The sequence below is a fragment of the Erpetoichthys calabaricus genome, chromosome 2 (assembly GCF_900747795.2).
Source record: "Erpetoichthys calabaricus chromosome 2, fErpCal1.3, whole genome shotgun sequence".
NCBI classification, from domain to species: domain Eukaryota; kingdom Metazoa; phylum Chordata; class Cladistia; order Polypteriformes; family Polypteridae; genus Erpetoichthys; species Erpetoichthys calabaricus.
In genome coordinates, this window is record NC_041395.2 from 336,533,048 (window position 1) to 336,555,488 (window position 22,441).

At 41.6% G+C, this 22,441-nt stretch overlaps 1 protein-coding gene across 2 annotated transcripts in view; it reads left to right on the forward strand.

The window, feature by feature from the left end:
- The window catches only part of LOC114647352 (uncharacterized), a 110,748-nt gene that overhangs the window by 13,780 nt on the left and 74,527 nt on the right, over window positions 1–22,441 (forward strand). For both annotated transcript variants that reach the window (XM_051923461.1, XM_028796053.2), the window contains exons 5-6: window positions 11,338–11,515; window positions 19,369–19,510. In XM_051923461.1, the coding sequence (XP_051779421.1) occupies window positions 11,338–11,515; window positions 19,369–19,510 (320 nt within the window). The remainder of the gene's footprint in view (window positions 1–11,337; window positions 11,516–19,368; window positions 19,511–22,441) is intronic.

The following is a 22,441-nucleotide window of genomic DNA, read 5'->3' on the forward strand; positions in this document are numbered from 1 at the left end:
ACACACGATCACCTTCACATGTACAGTATATAGATTATATACTCTGTGTGTGCGTGTATTTAGAATTCTCAAACCTTTGTGTGTGCTTATAATTTATATGCATAAAGCACATGAATATAAATAGAAAGATATGTATATATAAATAAAATACAGCCAATCCATTGTGGAGACCAGCCTCGACACAGACAGGCAGACATCAATGGTTCAAAACACCACACACGTTTATTTTCCATATTTACAATAAAATGAGTCCTGCACACAACCCAGTGCCCCTGCACCACACACCCTCAGTCCAGGCCTTTCAAACTCCTTTCAAACCGCCTGCACTCCTCTCCTCTCCTCCAAGCTTCGTCCTCTTTCACCTGACTTTGGCTGATGACTGGAGGGAGGTGGCCCCTTTTATGTTCACCCGGACGTGCTCCAGGTGCCCTCTGATGAGCTTCCTGTGGCACTTCCTGGTGTGGCAGAAGTGCCACATGAGCACCCGGAAGCACTCCGGGTGTCCCTGGTAGTACTTCCGCCAGCACCTGCGGGTGTGGCGGAAGTGCTGACATCTAGGGCTTCAGAGTCTTCAGGGCACCCCCTGGCGGTGGCCACAGGCCCCTATAGGGTTGAGCTTCTTGCTCAATTCCCGTTGTCCCCACACAGACCAGGGTGGCTGCCCTCCCATGGTCCGAGGGAGACATCATCCCTCTCTCGGTCCTTCTCAGCATCCCTGCTGGGCACAGCCCCCAGCCACCTGTCACACCATCAAGATCTGAACTTCACTAATTACTTCATAGCTGCTAGGAACAGCCTGAATTCTCATTTCCCAGCCCGTTCACTGTGTGTAATTCATATACTCTTTGTGTATCCATGAATGCTGCCTCCTGTGCCCCTATGACAATTAGGCCGACTCATGACTCTGTTATCAGTGGTGGTAGACTGTTGTCCATCCTGAGTTAGTTGCTGCCTTGCACCTTGTAACAGACAACTCCTTAGGTAAAAGGAGTCCCTGCTACCATACAACTTTCCTGAGCTTTTATTGGATTTTTTGGATGAAACTGTAAGACAAATGTGGTTCCAATACTTAAATACAGTATATTCAAGCCCAAGACACAAATTCCAGTCCATCTTTAGTGGTATTTTAAACACGGCACATACAAGGTACATATACATAGTCACAAAAAAATACTGAATACATCACTTTTTCCTTTCAAATTAGCAATCCAATTCTGTTCTCACTTCTTACAACTATTTCCATTAACAAGCAACCATGCCAGCACAAGATTTTTCTTAATCAATCAACATGATATCTAAGACAGGAAACTTTTATGGCTTACCATTTCTCTCTGTCATGGGAACAAATCTTCTTCTCAGCAGTCTCCATGATCTTCCAACACAGTAATCCTGAACTATCTTAAACTAATAACGAAATCAGGTCCTGTCTCACTCATTGTTCTTTATCGTCCCTCAAAATACAATGCATCCTTCTTATCCGATCTGATTGAACTTTTGACCCACCTAAGCTCTTACTCTCAGAGAATTATCCTTCTTGGTGATTTCAACATCCATATTGACACCCCCACATCTAAACTGAGAAATGAATTCCTATCCTTACCGGACTGTTTTGACTTGACACAACATTTTGATTTTCCAACCCACTCTGGCGGTCATATATTGGATCTGATCTGCACTTCTGGACTATCTGTTGCCAACATTCACAGCACTGATTTGGGACTCTCTCGCCATAAAGCAGTATTTTTCACTGTTTCACTGCCTTTCCTTCCTCTTACCTGTAAACGACAAATTTCTTACAGAAACCTTAAAAATATCTGTCCCTCTATCCTTTCTGGATCCATTTCTGATCTTTTACTGTCTTCTCCTATTCCATCAACACTAGATAGTCTTGTTGACCACTATAACTCAGCCCTTCATTCAGCATTAGATAAAACAGCTCCTTTAAAACATAAGAAGGTTTCCTTTAAACGCTCAGCTCCTTGGTATAATTCAAAACTGCGATCTATGAAAGCAGCTGGCCGACGCCTTGAGAGAATGTCACGTATGACTGGCCTCACCGTGTACATCCAGGCGTTCTCTGACCTCCAAAGAGCTTACAAAGAAGCACTAACTGCTGCCAAGAACACCCATTACGGCAGAATAATAGAAAGTGGCCATGATAACCCAAGGGTTTTGTTCTCTGTAGTTAATAAACTACTCGAACCTGCATCTGGCCCAACTACCTCTTCTACTGAAGTCTGTGAGGAATTCCTCCACTTTTTCTGTAACAAAATTAACGATCTAAATAATTCAACTAACATAAATACATCATTTGTTTATATCTCTCCCTGTTCTCCTTCTCCATTTAGCTCCTTCTCTAAGTTCTCACCAGTCACATCTGCATTTGTTAATAACCTGCTTTGTAAGATGAGGCCGACTACTTGTGTACTGGACCCCATCCCCACCACACTACTTAAATCCTGCCTTCATGCCATAATCCCGACTGTTACAACAATAATAAACTCATCCCTTGACACTGGCTCTGTGCCGCTCACTTTTAAAATTGCTTCTGTAACCCCAATGTTAAAAAAGTCTGGTCTTGATGCTGACAATCTTAACAATTTCCGGCCTATTTCCCACTTACCTTTCCTGTCAAAAGTTCTTGAGCGTGTTGTAGCTTCCCAACTCATCAATTACCTAACCTCTAATAATTTGATGGAACCCTTTCAGTCTGGTTTCAGGGTGCAGCACAGCTGTGCAACCTCTCTGCTACGGGTAACCAATGATTTGCTTATGGCAGCAGACTCTGGACAAACCAGCATATTAATTCTGTTAGACCTCAGTGCAGCATTTGACACTCAGGTCAGACATGACATTCTACTTTCCAGAATGGAGAACATGCTGGGTATCTCTGGCACTGCCCTCCAGTGGTTCAAGTCCTATCTGACTGATAGGCAACAGTTTGTTAGTCTTGGCAACAGCAGATCCAGCTCAGCGCCAGTCACACAAGGAGTCCCTCAAGGCTCTGTCCTTGGTCCTCTGCTTTTCTGTATTTTCATGCTTCCCCTTGGCCATATTATACATAGCTATGGACTGGGTTATTATTGTTATCACTGGGACTAAAATGCAATTAATAAAATGGGCTCCTTCCCAGTCTATCTTGGCGGTGATCTCATCAGACCTGCCTCTACTGTAAAAAATCTTGGTGTCATTTTTGATTCCTCCCTCTCTTATTCCGCCCACATAAATCACATTAAGAAACTTTCTTACTTTCACCTCTGTAACATATCCCGTGTTTGCTCCTACCTCTCCTTCTCTAATGCTGAGAAACTTGTCCCTGCTTTTATCACATCCCGCATCGATTATTGTAATTCCCTACTGGCAGGTGCCCCTTCTTATCTTATATCACAGCTCCAGCTTATTCAAAACTCAGCTGCAAGAGTCCTTACTTGAACCAGCAGCAGCAAGCACATCACACCCATCCTGCTCCGTCTTCACTGGCTCCCTGTGTCTTACAGAATCGAATATAAAATCCTACTAATAACCTACAAAGCCTTAAATAACTTCGCGCCAAACTACATCAGTGACCTTCTCCATCACTATGTGCCTGTCCGCCCACTAAAGTCCTCTGATTCTGGCAATCTTGTTGTGCCCCACACTAATCTACACTCCATGGGTGACAGGGCCTTTAGCTGTATAGCGCCCAGACTCTGGAATGACCTACCGAAATTAATCAGGTCAGCTGAGTCCATGAATTCTTTTAAAAAACAACTCAAAACTCATCTGTTCAGGAAGGCTTTTAGCTCTACTTGACTTTATTACCCTTCTCTCAGTTTACTTCTATGTCAAGATGCTCATGTAACCTGTGTGTGTGTGTGTGTGTGTGTGTGTGTGTGTGTGTGTGTGTGTGTGTGTGTGCTAGACCATCAATTATGGTGTCTGTTTTTTTTCAGAATTCACTGTCTTAATCTGGGCGGCACGGTGGCGCAGTGGTAGCGCTGCTGCCTCGCAGTTAGGAGACCCGGGTTCGCTTCCCGGGTCCACCCTGCGTGGAGTTTGCATGTTCTCCCCGTGTCTGCGTGGGTTTCCTCCGGGCGCTCCGGTTTCCTCCCACAGTCCAAAGACATGCAGGTTAGGTGGATTGGTGATTCTAAATTGGCCCTAGTGTGTGCTTGGTGTGTGGGTGTGTTTGTGTGTGTGTCCTGCGGTGGGTTGGCACCCTGCCCGGGATTGGTTCCCTGCCTTGTGCCCTGTGTTGGCTGGGATTGGCTCCAGCAGACCCCCGTGACCCTGTGTTCGGATTCAGCGGGTTGGAAAATGGATGGATGGATGGACTGTCTTAATCTTCTTTATTTATTTATCTGGTTTGTACAATGCTATATACTGTATACACTGCCGTTCTTTATTATATTCTGTAAGTGCCTTGAGCATGGGAAAGTCACTATATAAATAAAATTTATTATTATTATTATTATTATTATTATTATTATTATTATCTGATGTTGAGCAATTTAGTCGTTCCTAACGTGCTGCATTATTGTTGTCCACCGCATTTTCCTTCTCTTGCTCTTTATATCCACACTAATCTCATGGGTTTTTTTTTCTCTTTCCTCTGTGTCATCTACGTTTTAGTTTATTAAAGCTGGCGTGAAGCCCCCTCATTTCTGGCAATAATACAATGGCCTCAAAAAGACAAATTCTCAAGGATCTTGTTTTCCCAAGAAAATAAAAACTCATAAATACCTTAAATCTTAGCCTTATGTTTTTATGAGGAACCACTGGAGGACACAGACAAATTACTATATGTGGTTCATTACAACCTCATGCAGCTGACATGTGCGTGACCTTTTCATGGATGTAGAAAATGATTAGATGATATATGTTTAGATAGAAGATCCTTTGGGGCAGCAGTTGGAGGGGAATACAATGCATTAAGAATTTGGATCATGAGATGCAGTGTTAGAGGATGCACTAGTAATGACAACTCTTGACCTTTTGTTAAATAAAAGGTAACTAATAGTTGGAGGAATTACACCCCTCATTTGTACAAGATGCTTCCAACAGCTGTGTATGGAGAAGGTCAGGCTGGCTAGTGTCTGTACTCCCCCAGTCTAGCAGATTGCAGCAGGTATCCTCCGAGTCTAATACATGACTCCAGCTCCCCATAATGATGTTCAGATGACCTACTTTTACTATGTTCCTTTAATTAGGAGCAGCATGCATTTTTGGTAAAATGTTTTAATTTTATAAATTTCTGTTCACTTTGCACTTTGTACTCTCTTATTATTTTTGTTATTAAAAAAACTTTTTTTTTTAATCCTATCTTGCACTATATGGGTTAATAAAGGCAAATGGGCTAACCATATTGTCTACAATATAAAATAAGGATAATAAGAGAAAAAAATTATTATTTTATCAATACAAAATCTGTTAAACATGCTGAGTAAATTCCAGTGGACTTTTAGGATGCCATGATGTCCTGTTAGTAGTCATCATTTGCACATTCCTGAAATTGTAGCTGGCATTTCAGACTTTCTCTGTGCTATCTAGAAGATAAAAAATTTCACAAAATAACTCAATTACTGAATCCCACTTTAAAATAAATTGTGTAGAAAAGGAGTGGCAAACTCCAGGCCTTGAGTGTCGCAGTGCCTGCAGGTTTTCATTCTTACCATCGTTTTAATTACTGACAAGTTTTTGCTGCTGATTACTTCTTTTAATTAACTTGACTCAGGCCCCATAGTTGTTTCTTTTTCTTTAATTAGCAGCCAAACAATAATGCGACACAAAACAAGCCACCACATGACCAGCTCACCAGTGCCCATTACACAATATCCGAAATTAAAGAGGGGTGATGGTCTTGGTAAGGTTGATCTCTCAGGTCACCAAAACATTTTGACGGTGCTCTTAGAAAGAACAGGAAAAAAAAACTTTTGGAAATGTCTGCTCTGGCAGAATGAGAGCAGCAAAAGCCATGGAAATAAATAACGAGTTTAATTAACAGCAAGAATTGGCTTCTCATTAAGAGAGTGATTGGAGTGAAAATGGTTGGAGTTTGAATCCCCAGTTTAGCTGGTCGTCTGTTAGCTCGTTTCACATCTCATTTCTGCTTGGCTGTCATTAAATGAAGAAAGGAATCAATTTAGAGGGCTGAACTCTTCTAACAGGGCTATTAAAGTGATGGGGAAAAAGTTAATTAGCAGTGAAAACTGGTCACTGATTAGGAAAAGGGTTAGAATGAAAATCTGCAGCCACTGTGGCACTCCAGGCCTGGAGTTTGCCACCCCTAAATCTAGATAATGTCTAATTATACCAAATGAAAAGACCTGCTTAACAAAAACAGGAATAACAAAAAGTGTGCAGGTAAATTGGAGACAAAACAAAGGTGGGCAAAATTTTCTCTCTGAGGGCCACATCTGTATGGTCTCTAGTGGGCAACATGCGACAAAAATCTAAATTTGCTAAATAATGAATGTTATTTTCACACAAAATACATTTTTTAGTCATATACACAAAGTAAGCAGCAAATAAAGTGAGCTTTTTGCTGTAATTCACTTTCTGATAAATAACTTCCAAACTTACTGTGCTTAGTTTGAAAATGTCTCTACAAATTGAACTCCTTAAAAACTCCAAGACTATCCATTCCTTGTTAAAAACACAACATTCGTCTTCAATTTTACATTTTTTCACAGTAGCACTCACTGTTAGGGTAACAAATTTTAAAATATAACACAGCACTCAAACAATGACAGCCGAACTAATCTGAGTGATCCAAACACACACGCAGTGCCTGTGCTTACACAGCAAATGGTCTTCCAAATACATACAATCGAAACATCAAGCGTACACTTACACACAGTACAAAGTCCACTTTCATAAACACAAGCTTCTGCTTGTACACAGGTAACATTATAAACGAGCTTGCTCATTTGTTCACGTTTCAAAACATGCAGTGAATATCTGTTTACTTTGTCATTTTTGTTAATAAAATCACAAAGGTTTTAAACTTGTGTGTGGGCTGCTCAAATTGACGTCATAGTCATTTTTGTTAACAAAATCACAAAGATTTAATATTTGTGTGTGGGATGCACAAATTGACATCGCAGGCCGTAGTTTGCCCACCATTGTGCTAAAATAATCTTATTAAACCAAACCTTATAGTTACCCTGAGCCTGCCTACACTAAAAGTCCACATGTCGCCTATGTGGTTGTGGTCAGCTTGCCTACTACAACAACAATATTTATTTATATAACTCAACTGCACAGTACCTCAATTAGGCCTTTTGCTCGTCCTTCTCAATCCTGTCCATCAAAAGATTGCCTTCGGCTCCCATTCCTCCCATTTCTACACTGAATTTGTGACCATCTAAAAAAGAATTTCAAGCTCCGGCCAGAAAACAGTTTTGGGGACATGCTGGTGATGGACTTCTCATGTAAGGAATGGTTCTTTGTATCACCTGGGACCTCACGTATAAAACATGCATACACTCAGAAACATTCATCAGTCATTTCTTATGCCAAAAATTGAAATTTATACAGCATGAACCTGGTGTGAAAACTGGCTTAACTTAATGGCAAATTTTGACTATCATATGCAGTCTTTTTGGTGTTGGGGTTTTAGCAACTCTGGGCGGCAGAACAATGAAGTCAACAGAAGATCTTGTGTCCTTGTGCATTTCAATAACACGTTAGTCACATTCCAGTGTTCTTGAGCTAATTCTATCACAGTTAACTGTCATGTTCTCTCAATATGGCTGTCTTCAACATTGGTAATAACGCCTAATGAATGTGCTTAATGAAAATTGCCTTGTGTGCAGCCTATTTGATAAATAAAAAGGGTGTGCTGGGTGTTGTACAACATAACTGGCAATGGCAGCATTACCAAGAAGCCAAACATCACATACATCATGACCTTGAAGTCTGCTTCCCACAATACTATTTGATATAATAATGAAATCATAGATTGAGTTGAGTCACCTCGCAATGTTAGTCAGACATATTTCAATATCATAATTTAATTGTATATTAATTGAATGAAAGTGCTTCCTGCTTACCAAAGCAAATTCATGCTGTGATGCTGCCTTTATTACAATATGTGTACGGTCAATGGTGCTGATTACATTAGGAAAATCAGTGACCCTGCAAATTACCTATTGATCTTGGGTTACTTAATCTAACCATAAGAAAATGTAATTTATCTTTATAGTATTTTAATTATACCATCCCATAAAAATGGCATGACACAGCTCAGGGATGACCACGAGATTCCTGACTGGTCAACCAGTTCACTCTGAAATGCACTCATTGCCAAATAATGTCACTGGCTGTCAGATGAGTAAAAGATAAAAAATATACAAATATATATGTTCAGGCAACCATTTTCAAGGCGAAATTGAAACTGAAAAGTAATTCATAGTTAAAGTCGCACAGAACGTTTCTCCGTTTTAAGATAGACAAGTTTGTAAATACACTGACTGTTTTCAATGGGAGATTTTGAAATTGTGCAGCATGAACCATTTGAGATATGTCAATGAAAATTGCACTGTCTGAACAAATTTCTTTAAAGAATAGGTGTGACACATTTTGACCAAATTGATCTATGGGGGCGGGGGGGGGGGGGGGTAATGGGGGTGGGATGAGTTGTTTCATGCAGACAGACAGATAGAGCTGTCACGATAAGTGCTTCTCGCATAATATGCAAAAACGCTCAAAAAAAAGAAACAGTCTCATCAGAGATTCATGAGGGAGTCCACTTTTGACATCAGCCAATTTATAAAATACATTTTCCTCTTGTGTCCATCTTCACATTTGCCTTAAATTCTAATATCTTTTAGTTCAATTAATAGCCTTTCGTTCAGTAACTTGGAACCCATTAATGATCTTTATTAAGCAAATATTGATTCAATTTAATTGTTTTATTAAAATACCTATATAAATTATTCCTTAGTTTATCCTTCAAACCAAAATGCACTTTTTAATAGAAAACACCTATTCCATTCTGTGACTGTTAAGGGCATTTCAAATCAAGCCCAAACTCATATTCAGTGTCAAGGAGGACAATTAAATTATAAGAAAAAGTACTTTGTCAACCAAATCTATTCCCACTAAGGAGCAAAAGCATACCAGAAGAAATTTCTCAGTCCAAAAATTCATTTTAAAAAGCTTTAGTGAAATTTCAAAGCAAACAGTCCATACAAGAGTAGAGAAAAGCTGTTACACACATTGGATAAAAGACAAAAAAGGAAAAAATGTTTTTTCTTAAACTAACATTTCTTGTTAAACTTCAGTAATTTTCTATACTTAAAGATAAGTTATTTCTCTTTGCTTTACTTCACATTCAGTATGTTCTAAACGTACGGCTCTGCACATACAAGTGAGCGTGTTAGGGCACATTAAAGCACGGTTTGAAACTGTGTGCCCTCCATGTCTTAATTACGGCAAGGTAGGTCACTAACTGAGGCTAAACTGTAGTCAGAGGGACAAGAAATAGTTAGAATATACCAATTCAATTCAGCTTGTGGGGGTTATAAGAACCTCCCATATACTATGCACTAATTTATAGGCAAACATTTAACATAACTAAGGAAATGCTTCTGTCAACTTATAATAACCTAACTAGCAAATGGCTCTTACAGAAACAATTCATATACTGCCCCTCTGAACCTATTTAAACACGATGTTATATCCCTGACTAGCGTTGGGTGCCTCTGCACTTACCCACTGCTTTATACAATTACAGTACAATACAATTTATTTTTGTGTAGCCCAAAATCACACAAGGAGTGACATAGTGGGCTTTAACAGGCCCTGCCTTTTGACAGACTTCCAGCCCTGACACTCTAAGCAGACAAGGAAAAACTCCTAAAAAAACCCTTGTAGGCGTGCAGGATGTCAACAAATAGGAGTAAATACAATACAATACACAGAACAGGACACAAGTAATCCTAAATACAATATAATACTGCAATATAAATATTACAAGTACAGAGCAGAATTCAATAGTACATGATATTACATAATACAATTTGGATTTGTTCAACAGTCCCGGAGACCTCGGCCATCAAGCTGCCTTCTCCTATTAGCCATTCAACAGCTGAGTCAGCTCTGGGCTAGGCAATCCGATGAAAGGACCACTCTACCCAACAATTCATGCGATCCTCCATCAGCGGTGACTTTTCTTTAGGCAGACAAAACAACTTGGCAGGTGGGCCGTGGCACCAAGTGCCACATGTGAGTACCGAGAAGAGAAACAGAATAGGTTAGGGTTAGTATCAAATTATAACGATCATGTTACTTATGTTTTAGTGCTAATGACTAACAACAGAAATGCAGTCTGCACAGTTAATCTGCAGCTTTAGCCAGGGTGTGCTAAACTGAAATAGTGAATCTTCAGCTAGGATCTGTAACTAAAAGCTCGACCAACCATTGTGATTTTATTAATCCTTGGAATCATAAGCAGACCAGCATCTTGAGATCTTAATGTGCGCTCAGGTTTGAAAGTCATGATAAGTTCAGATAAGGCTTTTTATGTTGAAAGGAGGATTTTGAAATCTGCCCATTATACACACAATGCTCTCCCTTCTCGTCTCCTGTTCCTTTTTAGATCTGCTGGCCTCACTTCATCTCCTGTCATCTACACTCATCTCAACTCCACACTCAAAATGAAACTGGTCAGATGGGGATTTTAAGCCGGTGCAATTTAGTAATTCCATGCAAATCTTGGGAAGTACCATCAGACATAACAACAGTAACATTTATTTATATAGCACCTTACTCAGAAAAGATGGTCAGTTGGGAAAGGGAAAAAAACTCCAGTGAAGAAAAAGACCAGTGGCGTTCTGTAACTAAAAGCTCACCCAGGCCCTGCTGGCCATTCTATCATATATCTAAGAGAGAGAAAAGAATAAAATACAGAGTCAGTTTACACAAACATCCTCAAGGACAGGATCTCTGTATTCTTCTTTCTACCACCAGCCTCAAGGAATTTTGATCAGCTACAAATTTAACAAAAATTCTGATTAAAAAAAAATAAGTTTTAAGTCATGATTTAAACAACTCTGTCATTCCAGCCTGGTGTATCTCTATAGGTAGATTATTCCATATTTGTGGAGCTTTTAAACTAAAACCAAAACAGAGTATGCAGGGCCTTTATTTGGAAATGAGCCTACTAAGAATAAATTGAAATAATCTGAATAAAACATTTCTGTGGTGTGACCCTTCAAAGTCAAACTCTTCTGCTGTGACACTGATCATATGATTGCACATCCGGCCAATGAGCTCCCTTGGATTTTGTGTCACAGCCTTGTGTGAAGTCGTTGAAGTGTTTCTCATTGTTTATTCTTGTTTTGTTTTTTTCAGACAACATGTGAAATTTCATTTAGTGACTCATTCGGATGGTCAGGCACACTTGAACTCGTCATCGAGGATTTCCCTCAACAGGACATTACATTAACATACAGTGATGGGTCCTCCGTGAGCAAAGGAAACAGTCCAACAGATGAACCTCTAAGCAAAATACCATTCCAGGGTTCATACTGTAAGTGCTTCCTTAATCCTTACAATTTTGTTTTATTTTAATATTTCCATAACTGCTTGAAAAATACAGATGAATTCATGGAATTCATGAATTCACGTCCTCACAGGTGTGGCAGAGGTAGTGCTGCTGCTTTGCAGTAAGGAGACTATGGAAGATTGTGGGTTCACTTCCCGGTTCCTCCCTGTGTGGATAGCACTTTGAGTACTGAGAAAAGCGCTATATAAATGTAATGAATTATTATTATGGAAATTAAAAAAAAAATTAAAATTCCATCAGTTAATTATTTCTTTAAAAATTAGGTTTACATTGTGATTAATGGTGCTGCTCTACAGTACATTGGTTCACAGGGTTTTTGGAGTTGGCATATCATCCCCCTGACTGGATTACTGCACCGCCCTCTCCCTTCCTAAGTTAATTGACTATCAACTCAAAAGTGACTTGTTGCACTGTGACATACAGGATTTATTCCTGCCCTTCTTTTGATGCTGGGATTGTGACCTTCTACTATGGAAAATGTGAGTTTAGATACTGAATGGATGTTCAAAATAAGCTCAGAGACATAAAAAAATAATTAAAATGGATACTGCAAGTGTCATGGTGAAAGACTGAAGGCAGGCTGAGGTAGGTGTGACATTTGTTGGAGTAATGAAGAGAGCAGACCCTTGAGGTGGTGAGTGGGAGGACCACACAATCATCCCTTTTATCTTAAGAAGTGCTCTGAGCTATTAGAAGGAGTAAAATAGAGGAGCATTATGGATAAAGTGAAGATTAAAGAAGCAAATCAGGCAGCATCATTCTAAAGGAGTAGAGGAGATCAGACAGCATGTCATGGTAGCCCCATAAGTAAAAAACTTTAGTAGGCTGACCTAAAGGAAATGAAAGCTTGAACAAGATACATTTCATAGGTAGTGTAAGAAGCAGCTGGCATTCATGCTCGTCCAGGATGCCTTCAGAATGGAAGGACAGGGGGAGGACACTGCCTCTCTGAACCATTAGCTCCACGGATTACCGCAGGCCACACTGGGAGTTGGAGTTCGCTACAGCCGTGTTGGGTGCCATGGGGACCAACGGGGGTGCTGCAGGGATTGTTGAGCCCTTGTGGACAGGCCTCACACCTTAGCCAGAAGTATTCCCAGGTCATGGGGATGCAACACCAGAAGTACTCCCAGGATGCAGAATATAAAGGGCAGCCTCACCTCATTCGGAGGCCAGAGTCGGGAGGAGGTGGATGAAGCTCACCGAAGAGGTGTGGAGAAGGAAGGAGGCTGCAAGACTCCTTAGGAAATGGAGAGTGTTTACTGTGCGTGTAACTGCTAGTATCAGTCCTTGGACACTGCTCCGGGTCGGGGTGCCTTTTCCTGAATAAAGGGCTTTGTGTTGGACTGAGCTGGTGTCTTTGCCTGACTGTGTCAGGTTGGGGCGGCAGGTGTGCCCGGGTCTCCACTGTAGTTGTAAAGGGTGATATCCTGTGAGTAGTGGGAAGAAAGAAACTACAAGAGAGGTATAGTGTAAAATATGGTAATATTGTAATGATGATTCCAAGGTATTTACTTATTCATTGCTAAAATTGCTGCAAATCATGAGCCTTTGTTGTCATCAAAGACTTCAATTCAACCTGCTTAATCATGAAGTGGGCTGAAACAAATGTTTAAACAACAAACAGTAAAAATTAGTAATTACTTTTACTCTCTCAAAAAAGCCATCCTCAGTCTTTATATTAACAACAGCTATTCAGTATGCCCTAAAGAAAAAAAAATAATGCTTTATTCTGTAACATCGTGTCTTGGTTCTGTTGCCTAATTTGTGCTTTTTTCCCAATTTCCTTAATATTTTTCTTATCGCAGTGTATACAACATTTTGCAAAAAGCATGCAATGCTAATTGTCGATTGGAATTTCAAACTTAGGAATGATATGCAGGTGGACAACAGTGTTAGCTTTTTTAAACATAAAAGGCTTTATTTTTTTTAAAAAGGTATAATGTAATCAGCTCATTCCAGATTTATTGTCACGTGTGCACAGTACAATGAAATTCTTGTTTGCACATTTGGCCAACACAAACCACACCACCATCTTGTGATGGCCACCATAGATTATGTAAACTGTAACATTACACAATATGGTTGGTACTGATGTGCGAAACAGATGAGATTCCTTTTGCGTACAGTTTTGTGAAACTGATGCTAAATTTGTTTTGCATGTAATTTTACTATCACAAACTCACTTAAAAGAGTTTTTTTTTAATTCTTAGTTTATTTGGTTCTCCACAATATTTTAGAATTAATTCAGAAGTTGATGTTTCACAATAAAACCAGTTCTTTCTAGTCAGTTTCTTCAGGAATCTTCTACTCTTTTTCCAACTACTATTAAAGGGAAAATGGATATGAAGTTCTGAACATTTTGGAATTAAGGAGGCAAGAAACAGCAGCTAATAATTTTGTTTAATGGAAAGGTTATGGCCAAGTGGACAAGTCTTTAGGTTATGTCTGACTCTCACACACCTCGCTTTTTACCACAGTTTGCCTGGTTACACACTGGGAAGCTTGGCAGGTACATTGGCAGCCCGTGCCTTAGAAGGTGGAGGGTTCTCTTGTATTTACATTGTGATTATTTTTTTATTTTATTTTATCTTTATTTTCATATTAATATTTTGTTTGCTCAAGTGTTGCTTAATTTTCTCATCATTTTAGTGACATTATTTCATCACCATTTTAATATGGACATTCATTAAGGGCACTGTCATTTTATGCTCTGTTTTCATGTTTGTACAGCAATGATACAAATTTCTACTGATTTTACCCTGAGTGGCCAAACCGGGAACAAACATTTGCTCTCTGGGAAAGGGTGGCATTACTGGCTAAGGCCATTTGAACAGACCCCCTTTCGATCGTGCAGCAGGTCTCCTGCTTCCTCTTAATCAGAGAATTACCTGAATATTTCACCCAGCCGGTCTGGGGAGAATTTCTAAACATGGATGAGCTCATTGAGACATCTAGGACGGCCTCACAATCTGAGAGAGCAGAACGGTCCTCTAGCGGATACTATGGGGATTGCCTCCCACCAAATCTGCCCCTTCTTTACAAGCCAGAGCCTGTTCCGAAGTCCCCGGACCCGTGGGTGCGCAACCTGCTCGGGAATAAGGAGGTGTGCAGATGGAGAGAGAAGAGAGGCTTATGTGCACTCACAAACCCCTTGACGATATCACATATGGGAGTAGTAATTGTGAATGGATTTAAAGTCGAAGCACTCTTTAATTCCGGCAGCAACATTTCCATGGGTAAAATTAAAGACCAGCATAACCAGAAATCCGGCATTATAAATCCACCCTATGTTTCATCAGTCATGGAGGATCGCGTAAAAAATTTCTTGAACCGGTCCTCCCGAATCCACCTTTCCTGGTGATCCTAGGGCAGGACTGGTCGAATAATAAATGTGGTATAGTACTGAGTACTCCCATGAAATGATCCTTCTCCAGGTGTTTTCACGCCATGTTCTCAGCCGATAGAGAGAGATATGCAAGGCCACGAGGCGATGGGGAAGTTCCGGGACCATCACAGGCAGAAACGTCATCTCCCAGTGCCTCAGCGAGCCAGGAGCTAACCCCACCCTTGAGGTCAGACCGGATCCTCTGTCTGAAATGCAGTTTTAACTTAGAGAAACTCCGGCTTCTTTCAAAGGGAGCAGTGCAATGACGATTCCCTGAAATCTGCTTAAAATGCAGTTGTGCCAATCAATGGCTAACACATTCATCAGCCCATGAAACAGGGTCCTCACTTTGTGATTGAAAATGATCTGTTGTACTGGGTAGCGGAGAATGAGGGGGAGGTGTGAAAGTTGTTGTTAATCCCACGAACCTACCAGCGGCAGGTCTGTGAGTTAGCACACACACCCTCATAGGAGGCCATTTGGGCACCAAGAAAACGTTAGAGCGTATCAAGCTCCGATTTTATTGGCCGGGGGTTAATGAAGAGATTTGCCGTTTTTGTATCTCGTGTCCAGAGTGTCAATTACGGCAAATTCCCAGGAGGGACCGTGCTCCTCTCGTCCCCCTTCCCTTGATCAATGTCCCCTTTGAAAGGACTAGGGTCGATATTGTAGGACCCCTAGAGCCCTCTGCCTGAGGACACAAGATATATGAGTTCTCGTGGATTATGCTACCCGATATCCAGAGGCTGTTCCTTTACACTCAGCTACCTCCAAGGCTATTGCACAAAAACTTGATGGGGTCTTTGCGCGAGCTGGCATCCCTAAAGAAGTCCTTACGGATGAAGGTACCCCTTTAACCTCGGATTTGTTCAGGGAAACGGCCAAGTTACTTAAAATAAAGCACTTAAATGCCATGGTGTATCACCCTCAAACCAACGGTCTAGTCGAGAGGTTTAATCAGACTCTCAAACAGATGCTTCGCAAGGTGGTCAGCGAGGATGGGAGGAACTGGGATCAGCTCCTCCCCCTCATGCTCTTTGCCTATCAGGAAGTCCCATAAGCCTCTACAGAGTTCTCGCCTTTTGAATAATAATATGGATGACAACCCTGGGGAATTTTGGGTATTTTGAAAGAAGGATGGGAAGGAAAGGCTGTTCCCTCCAAAAATAAATGAAAGTACATCGCGCAATTACACGATCAATTGGGAAAAATTTGACCCATATTAAAAACTCACATGGAGGAGGTGCAAGCAGCACAGGCCCACTATTATGACCGCGGTACGACTCTCCGAAAATTCCACCTGCGTGATTGTGTCTTGGTTTAGTTCCTAATTCTCATTCTAAACTGCTAGCCCATTGGAAAGGCCCTTACAAGGTTAAGGAGAGGAAAGGGCTCATTAATTACCTGGTGAAACAACCCAATCGTTGATTGAGGAAGCGGGTTTATCATGTAAAATTGTTGAAGCCGTGGAAGGAACGGGATTCTGATCCCTCCTCAGCTCAGCCCCAGTCATTCTTTGCTCTGAAAAATATCCTTAACTTCGGAGCTGAAATGAATTCTAAACAGAGATGGTAGGTCGAAGTAGCTATCCTGTCTGTTCCAGAGGTTGTAAGCGAAAAGCCTGGGCGAACCTCTCTGATTGCACACAAAATAGTGACAGAGCCCAGGGTTATTGTTCGAGAGCGCCATTATCGGCTTCCTGGGGCAAAGAAAGCAGAAGTGGAGCTTGAAATCAAGCGCATGCTGGTAGTAAGAGTGATAGAGGAAAGTTTTAGACCCTGGTCCATTTTGATTGTCTTGGTTAGTAAGCCTGACGGGAGTTAGAGGTTTTTCAATGACTTCTGTCGGCTTAATCAAGTCTCCCAATTTGATGCTTATCCAATGCCGCGAGAGGACGACTTCCTTGAGAGGCTGGGACAGGCTGATTTTTTGACCACACTTGACATGACGAAGGGGTACTGGCAGGTTCCTTTAATGAATGACACTAAGGTCAAGATCATGTTTAGCACCCCTAGCGGACGCTGGCAGTATCGTATCCTTCCATTCGGATTACATGGGGCTCCTGTGACTTTCCAGTGTCTGGTGGATAAAATGCTCTGCCCCCATAATGTGTATAGTGCTGCCTATTTAGAAGACATAGTCATTTATTTCAGCACATGGAAGGAACACTTACAGCAGTTCAGAGCAGTATTGCAGATACAGGGAGAAGCCGGGCTTCAAATCAATCTAAAAAAATGTTTTTTTGGTTTGAAAGAAGCTAAATATTTAGGCTACCTAGTGAGTCAGGGTACCGTAAAGCCACAGTGTTCAAAGGTTGATGCCATATTGAAGTGGCCCCGTTCACGAACCAAGCGACAAGTCCAAGCATTTTTCGGATTAGCTGGGTATTACCGGCGGTTTGTACCTAGGTTTTCAGAGAGAGTGGTGCCCTTAAATGATTTAACAAAGAAGAGGGCTCCTAATAATGTGGTATGATCTGATAAGACAGATGCTGCATTTTGTGACTTAAAACAGGCCCTTACGTCAGCACCAGTATTGAAAACGCCTAACTTTTAGCTTCCTTTTATTCTCCAGACGAACGCTTTGGATACAGGCTTAGGTGTTGTGCTGAGCCAGAACGTTGATGGTGTTGAACACCCCGTTATGTTCCTGAGCCGGAAACTGCTGGATCGTTAGACCAGGTATGCAGCGTTGAAAAGGGTGGCCCTTGTGATTAAATGAGCAGTTACGCAGTTGAGATACTACCTCTTGTGATGTGAGTTCACTCTTGTTAAGGATCATGCTGCTTTACAGTGGATGGCCCTTCACAACGAGTCGAATCCATGGGTCACCAGATGGTTTCTTGACTTTCAACCGTATAAGATCTTGCTTAATCATCGTAAGTGTTCTCTCAATGACAATGCTGATGCCCTCTCGAGAGTTAACGAGCTCTCAGTCAGAGATGCCTGACCCAATCTGTTTGGGCCGGGAGGGGGGGGGGGTCTTAACTGTAACATGCGATTGGGAGACATCTGAAAGGCTTTAAGAATAGTACTACCACGCCAGACCAGGGGGTGGTGAGCCACACTAACTCTCTTTTTCAATCTTCTGCAGACCATCCACGGGATATCTCACTAGGTCCCGGCCCCAGTGATGACGTCACTGTGATGTCTGTGCAGAAGCGGATGAGGGGGGTTGTAGGAGTAAAACGGAAGTATTGGTTGTTGGTGTGAATGTTAAATAAAAGTAAAGATAGTTAAGCATTACACGTGTGTGAACTGCTATTTCTGATACAACAGTTTGGCGACGAGGATGGCAGAGTTTGGTTTACTTCCTCAAGCTTCTTTCTTGCCAGTACCTGGTGAACCGCTAGTTCCCTGGAGACGCTGGTATCGTTCGTTCGAGACGTACCTGTTGGCGGCCGGGTTGGATAACGTTGAGACAGCAAGGAAAACGGCTGTTCTATTACACTGGGAGCGGAAGGACAGCGCATTTTTTCTACCTTGCAACCGACTGACGAGTCTTTTGCAGCCGCGGTGGCAGCACTGGATGGCCATTTCAACCCAAGCCAAAGCATCCTTCTAAGCTGTTTTCAGTTTTATCAGCGTGCTCAGCAGCCGGGTGAGTCAATCACACAGTTTGTTTCAGCGTTGCGTGAGCTTGTGCAACACTGTAAGTTCGGGACACTACAAGACGAGTTAATAAGGGACCAACTGATTGAGAAAACGTCTTCTGAACAGCTGAGAGAGAGCGTTTATTATTGGAACTGGATACCTTAACGTTAAGTAAAGCTGTAGATATTGGAAAACAAGTCGAAGCAGCAATAGTGGCTGCGTCTAAATTGTCAGGCACAGAATAAATTGCATATGGGCTTATGTATTTTTTGTAGGAAGATAAATTGTGTTTTCTGTTTTATTCAACCCGATATCTATCCATAGTATGTTGTGTCAAAAAAGATATTGATCTGCTTTATAATTATTTGAAGATAATATATACCATGACAAAAAATAAGATGTTCTAGCCATGCATCAAGGTAAGTTCTCATTCTCTTTATCCTTAGAAAAATTCTTCCATGGTGTACATTCTTAGGTTATTTATAGCAAAGTTTTTTAAAGCATGGAATAGCAGAAGTACATTTTAACAAAAAAGGCTCTAAACATCAACAAGACTGCACTTCAATGAACCTGACAGGCTTAAGCTACACTGCTAGGTGACTTTTCCCCAACTCAGGTAGGTGTTTTTACAGTGTTTGAAGTTTCTTAATAGCACTCAGTTTAAATCGCTCCTCATCCTTAAGGCTGCCATATTTAAGCAGACTGAATGTATTATACATGATTTAGAGGGCTTTTGTGTAATTTGCAAGTGATTTCTGCTCAGCTTTAACATTGACACATCAACTGTCTTTACTGTCAGCATTGGACACTTATTTGCTTTTTGCTATGTTTTCTAGATCTATTGGAATCTTCCAGCTGTTCCTTGGGGGATTACATACCTCTGTTTTTGGATTCTACTCCTCTAAATGAAGAAAGAATAACTGCATTTGTTGGTAGTCAATTTGAGTTCAACATCATTGCACGTGCATCACTGTCACAGTAAGTTCTAAGTTTTTCTGAATGATTTTACATTTTCAAAAATTCTGTCATGAATGAAGAATCTTTCACTATTTCATATCTCATTTTATTAAGTGCTTAGATTAATATAACATTTTAATATTTCTGAGTTCATTAGAAGACAGTACAGTGCATAGAGTTACATCCTGATAGTCCTGGGATCAAATCTCCACTCAGACCAAGTCTGATTTCTCCATGTTTGTGTTGGGTTCCTGCAGGTCCCAGATACCAGCTGACTCTGTTCTATAAAATTGATCTTGCATATAAACGAGTGTAGGTGTGCATGTGGCTGACTTTTGATGTCTTGTCCAGAGATAACTTTGGCATTCTGCCTGACTTTCTTAGGATAGGCGGCAGTTATTAACATCTTAAGATGTATGAAGGATTTTCCTTTCTTTCCATGAGAGGATTTCCTGTTGCATGCTGAATGCTGAACATAGCCCTTTTAAAAGTCTAATTAGGAGCAATTTGTTCATCAGAGTCACCATGCCCAAGCGTAGACACAACAATACTATTATCAGGCTGTGAATTAACTTTCCGTTTCCTTTTGAGCGAATTGGCAGGCCTACTTTCACACTGAGAGAAATGCTTCTCCCAGAATGAGTGGCATCTCATCTCCTTCAGTGTGGCCAGTGAAGCTGTCACCACCTCCCCAGCAGGGCACAAATCCACTGCATGTGCCTGTAGAATTGCATTGGCTGGTTTCAGTACACCAAGCACATGAAGGAGGAATTTTCCCGTACTGAAGAAATTCTACTTTTTTAAATGGGTCAAAAGACCACATGCCTCTATGCAAATGTCAAAAGGAGCAATGTCAGCCTCTGCTACCTCTGAGAGAAGCCCCCTTATAGCTTCCTCATTGTTGACAATGGACTTTGTGACATCATAATGACTGGTCCATTGTATTTCTAGAAGTCTTATCAGTGTGGGTTGCGGTACGCGGCTCGGGGTGGCACCCAGCCCGACGCCCAGGAAGACAGGAGGAGGGCTCATGCCTCCTCCAGACCACGAGGGGGCAACTGCCCTGGTTCCTTTGGGGGCCACAGGTACAGAGCTGGGAAGCTCAACCCTGTAGGGGCCCGTGGTCTCCGCCAGGGGGCGCCCCCATGCCTGAAGGACCCTGGACCCCAGCGCTTCCGCCACACCAGGAAGTGCTGGGGGGAAAACGAGTGGGGACAACCGGAGTGTTTCCGGGAATGCAGCCGGCACTTCCGCCACACTGGGGTGTGTCGGTGGGAGATTGCCAGAACACACCTGGAGCACATCTGGGTGCTCATAAAAGGGGCTGCCTCCCTTCACAGAGAGACTGGAGTTGGGAGAGTAGAGGGACAAGGTCTCAGGAGGTGATACGGAGGCGGCCTGAAGATTAAAAGGGTTAGTGGTTGGTCTGGACTTTGGGGAGTCTGTGGGTTGTGTGGCACTGAATTGTAAATAAGTACTGTGAATAAACGTGTTTTGGGTGACTTTAAAGCATGTCTGCCTGTATGTGTCCGGGCCGGTTCAAACAGGGTGTATTGTATGTGTGTGAAACATAATGTCTGTGACAAAATGTGTTCAATGAATTTGACCAGTCAAAGAACTTCTTAGCCAGAGGTTCTGATTCCATTGCATGTATCACTGCTAAATGGAGCTGGTGGTTATAGCAGTGTACATATGGAATGTACTTACCAACTTTGTTTTGTAACAAAGCCTGGACACCACCCCTTGTCACCATCAAAACACTGACACACTAAATTGTCTGGGCTGTAACCTAGCTCAGAGAGATGTGACAGAATTTGGTTACAAATATATTCAGCATCAAGCTGATTCAGTTCAATTAAGCCAATCAGGTATTCTTCAGTGATGGAGTTCTGGACAAATCTAATCACTACAGACAAATTCTCAGTGTTACAGCGATCCCTGGTACCATCACTTTTAATGCAAAGTCCAGGAAAGTCAGCTTTTTCATATTTGGTCCTGATATCTTTTACCACCATTTTGGCAAGAGTCTCAATTATTTCATTTTGAATTACATTGGATGTGTATTTTGCGTTCTCTGGGATGTATTTTACAATTTCTGCAAGTTTGGCATCTTTTTTGATTGTGTAATCAAAGAAATTAAGGAAAAGTTCCTCCTCTCCACCTTCGTGATTGTGACCACGCAAAGCCAGTTCATTGACTGCAAGGAACTGAATGGCCTCCCCAGTGCTTTTCACATAATATCTATTCTTTTCTATCTGGGTTGGACTCAGTAGTTGAACTATGCTTTCACCCGTCTCTGCCCGGCTCCGATACTCTTGCTATGCAGACATGGCTCTGACGTACGGGATACTAGACGCGTTTTTGTGGAAGCCTCTGCCGTCTTTTTCTAGAGCTTTTATCCATTTAGTGTAGCCATGTTTGGTGAATATGTCCTCGCGGTCCGAATTGGAAACACTAAATTTGCGGCAGGCAAAGCAAAAGCTGGCATCACGGACAACAGAATATTCAAGCCATGGTCGAGACTGATACCAGCTTGCACTAAAACATCTGAGTGTCTTTCCGAATGCGCGCTTGGTATATTTAATTAAAATGGGCTGGGATGGGCTATCCATATTTAAGTCAGGCACACTGGACTGTATATTTTGTTGAAGACAGAGGTTTGGAGTACCCGACACGGGCGCAGAGCTGGAGGATTGTGTAGGCTTATCTACATCTTTTGGAGTTTCAGTTCCCGACGTGGGTGCGCTGTGCTCCGTGTTGGTAGCAGCGGTGCTGGGCTGAACCGTGGAGCCAGCAGCTTGCAGAGGGACAGAGGTTGAAGATGTTTTCTTTTTAATAAGCCACCTATGCATAGCCTTTGGTGTTACCAACCAGAAAATAAAAGAAGAATGGAACGTATATGGCGTTTTAATTAAAGAATGCGGTCAACAGGTTCAAAACGTGCTGCAAAAT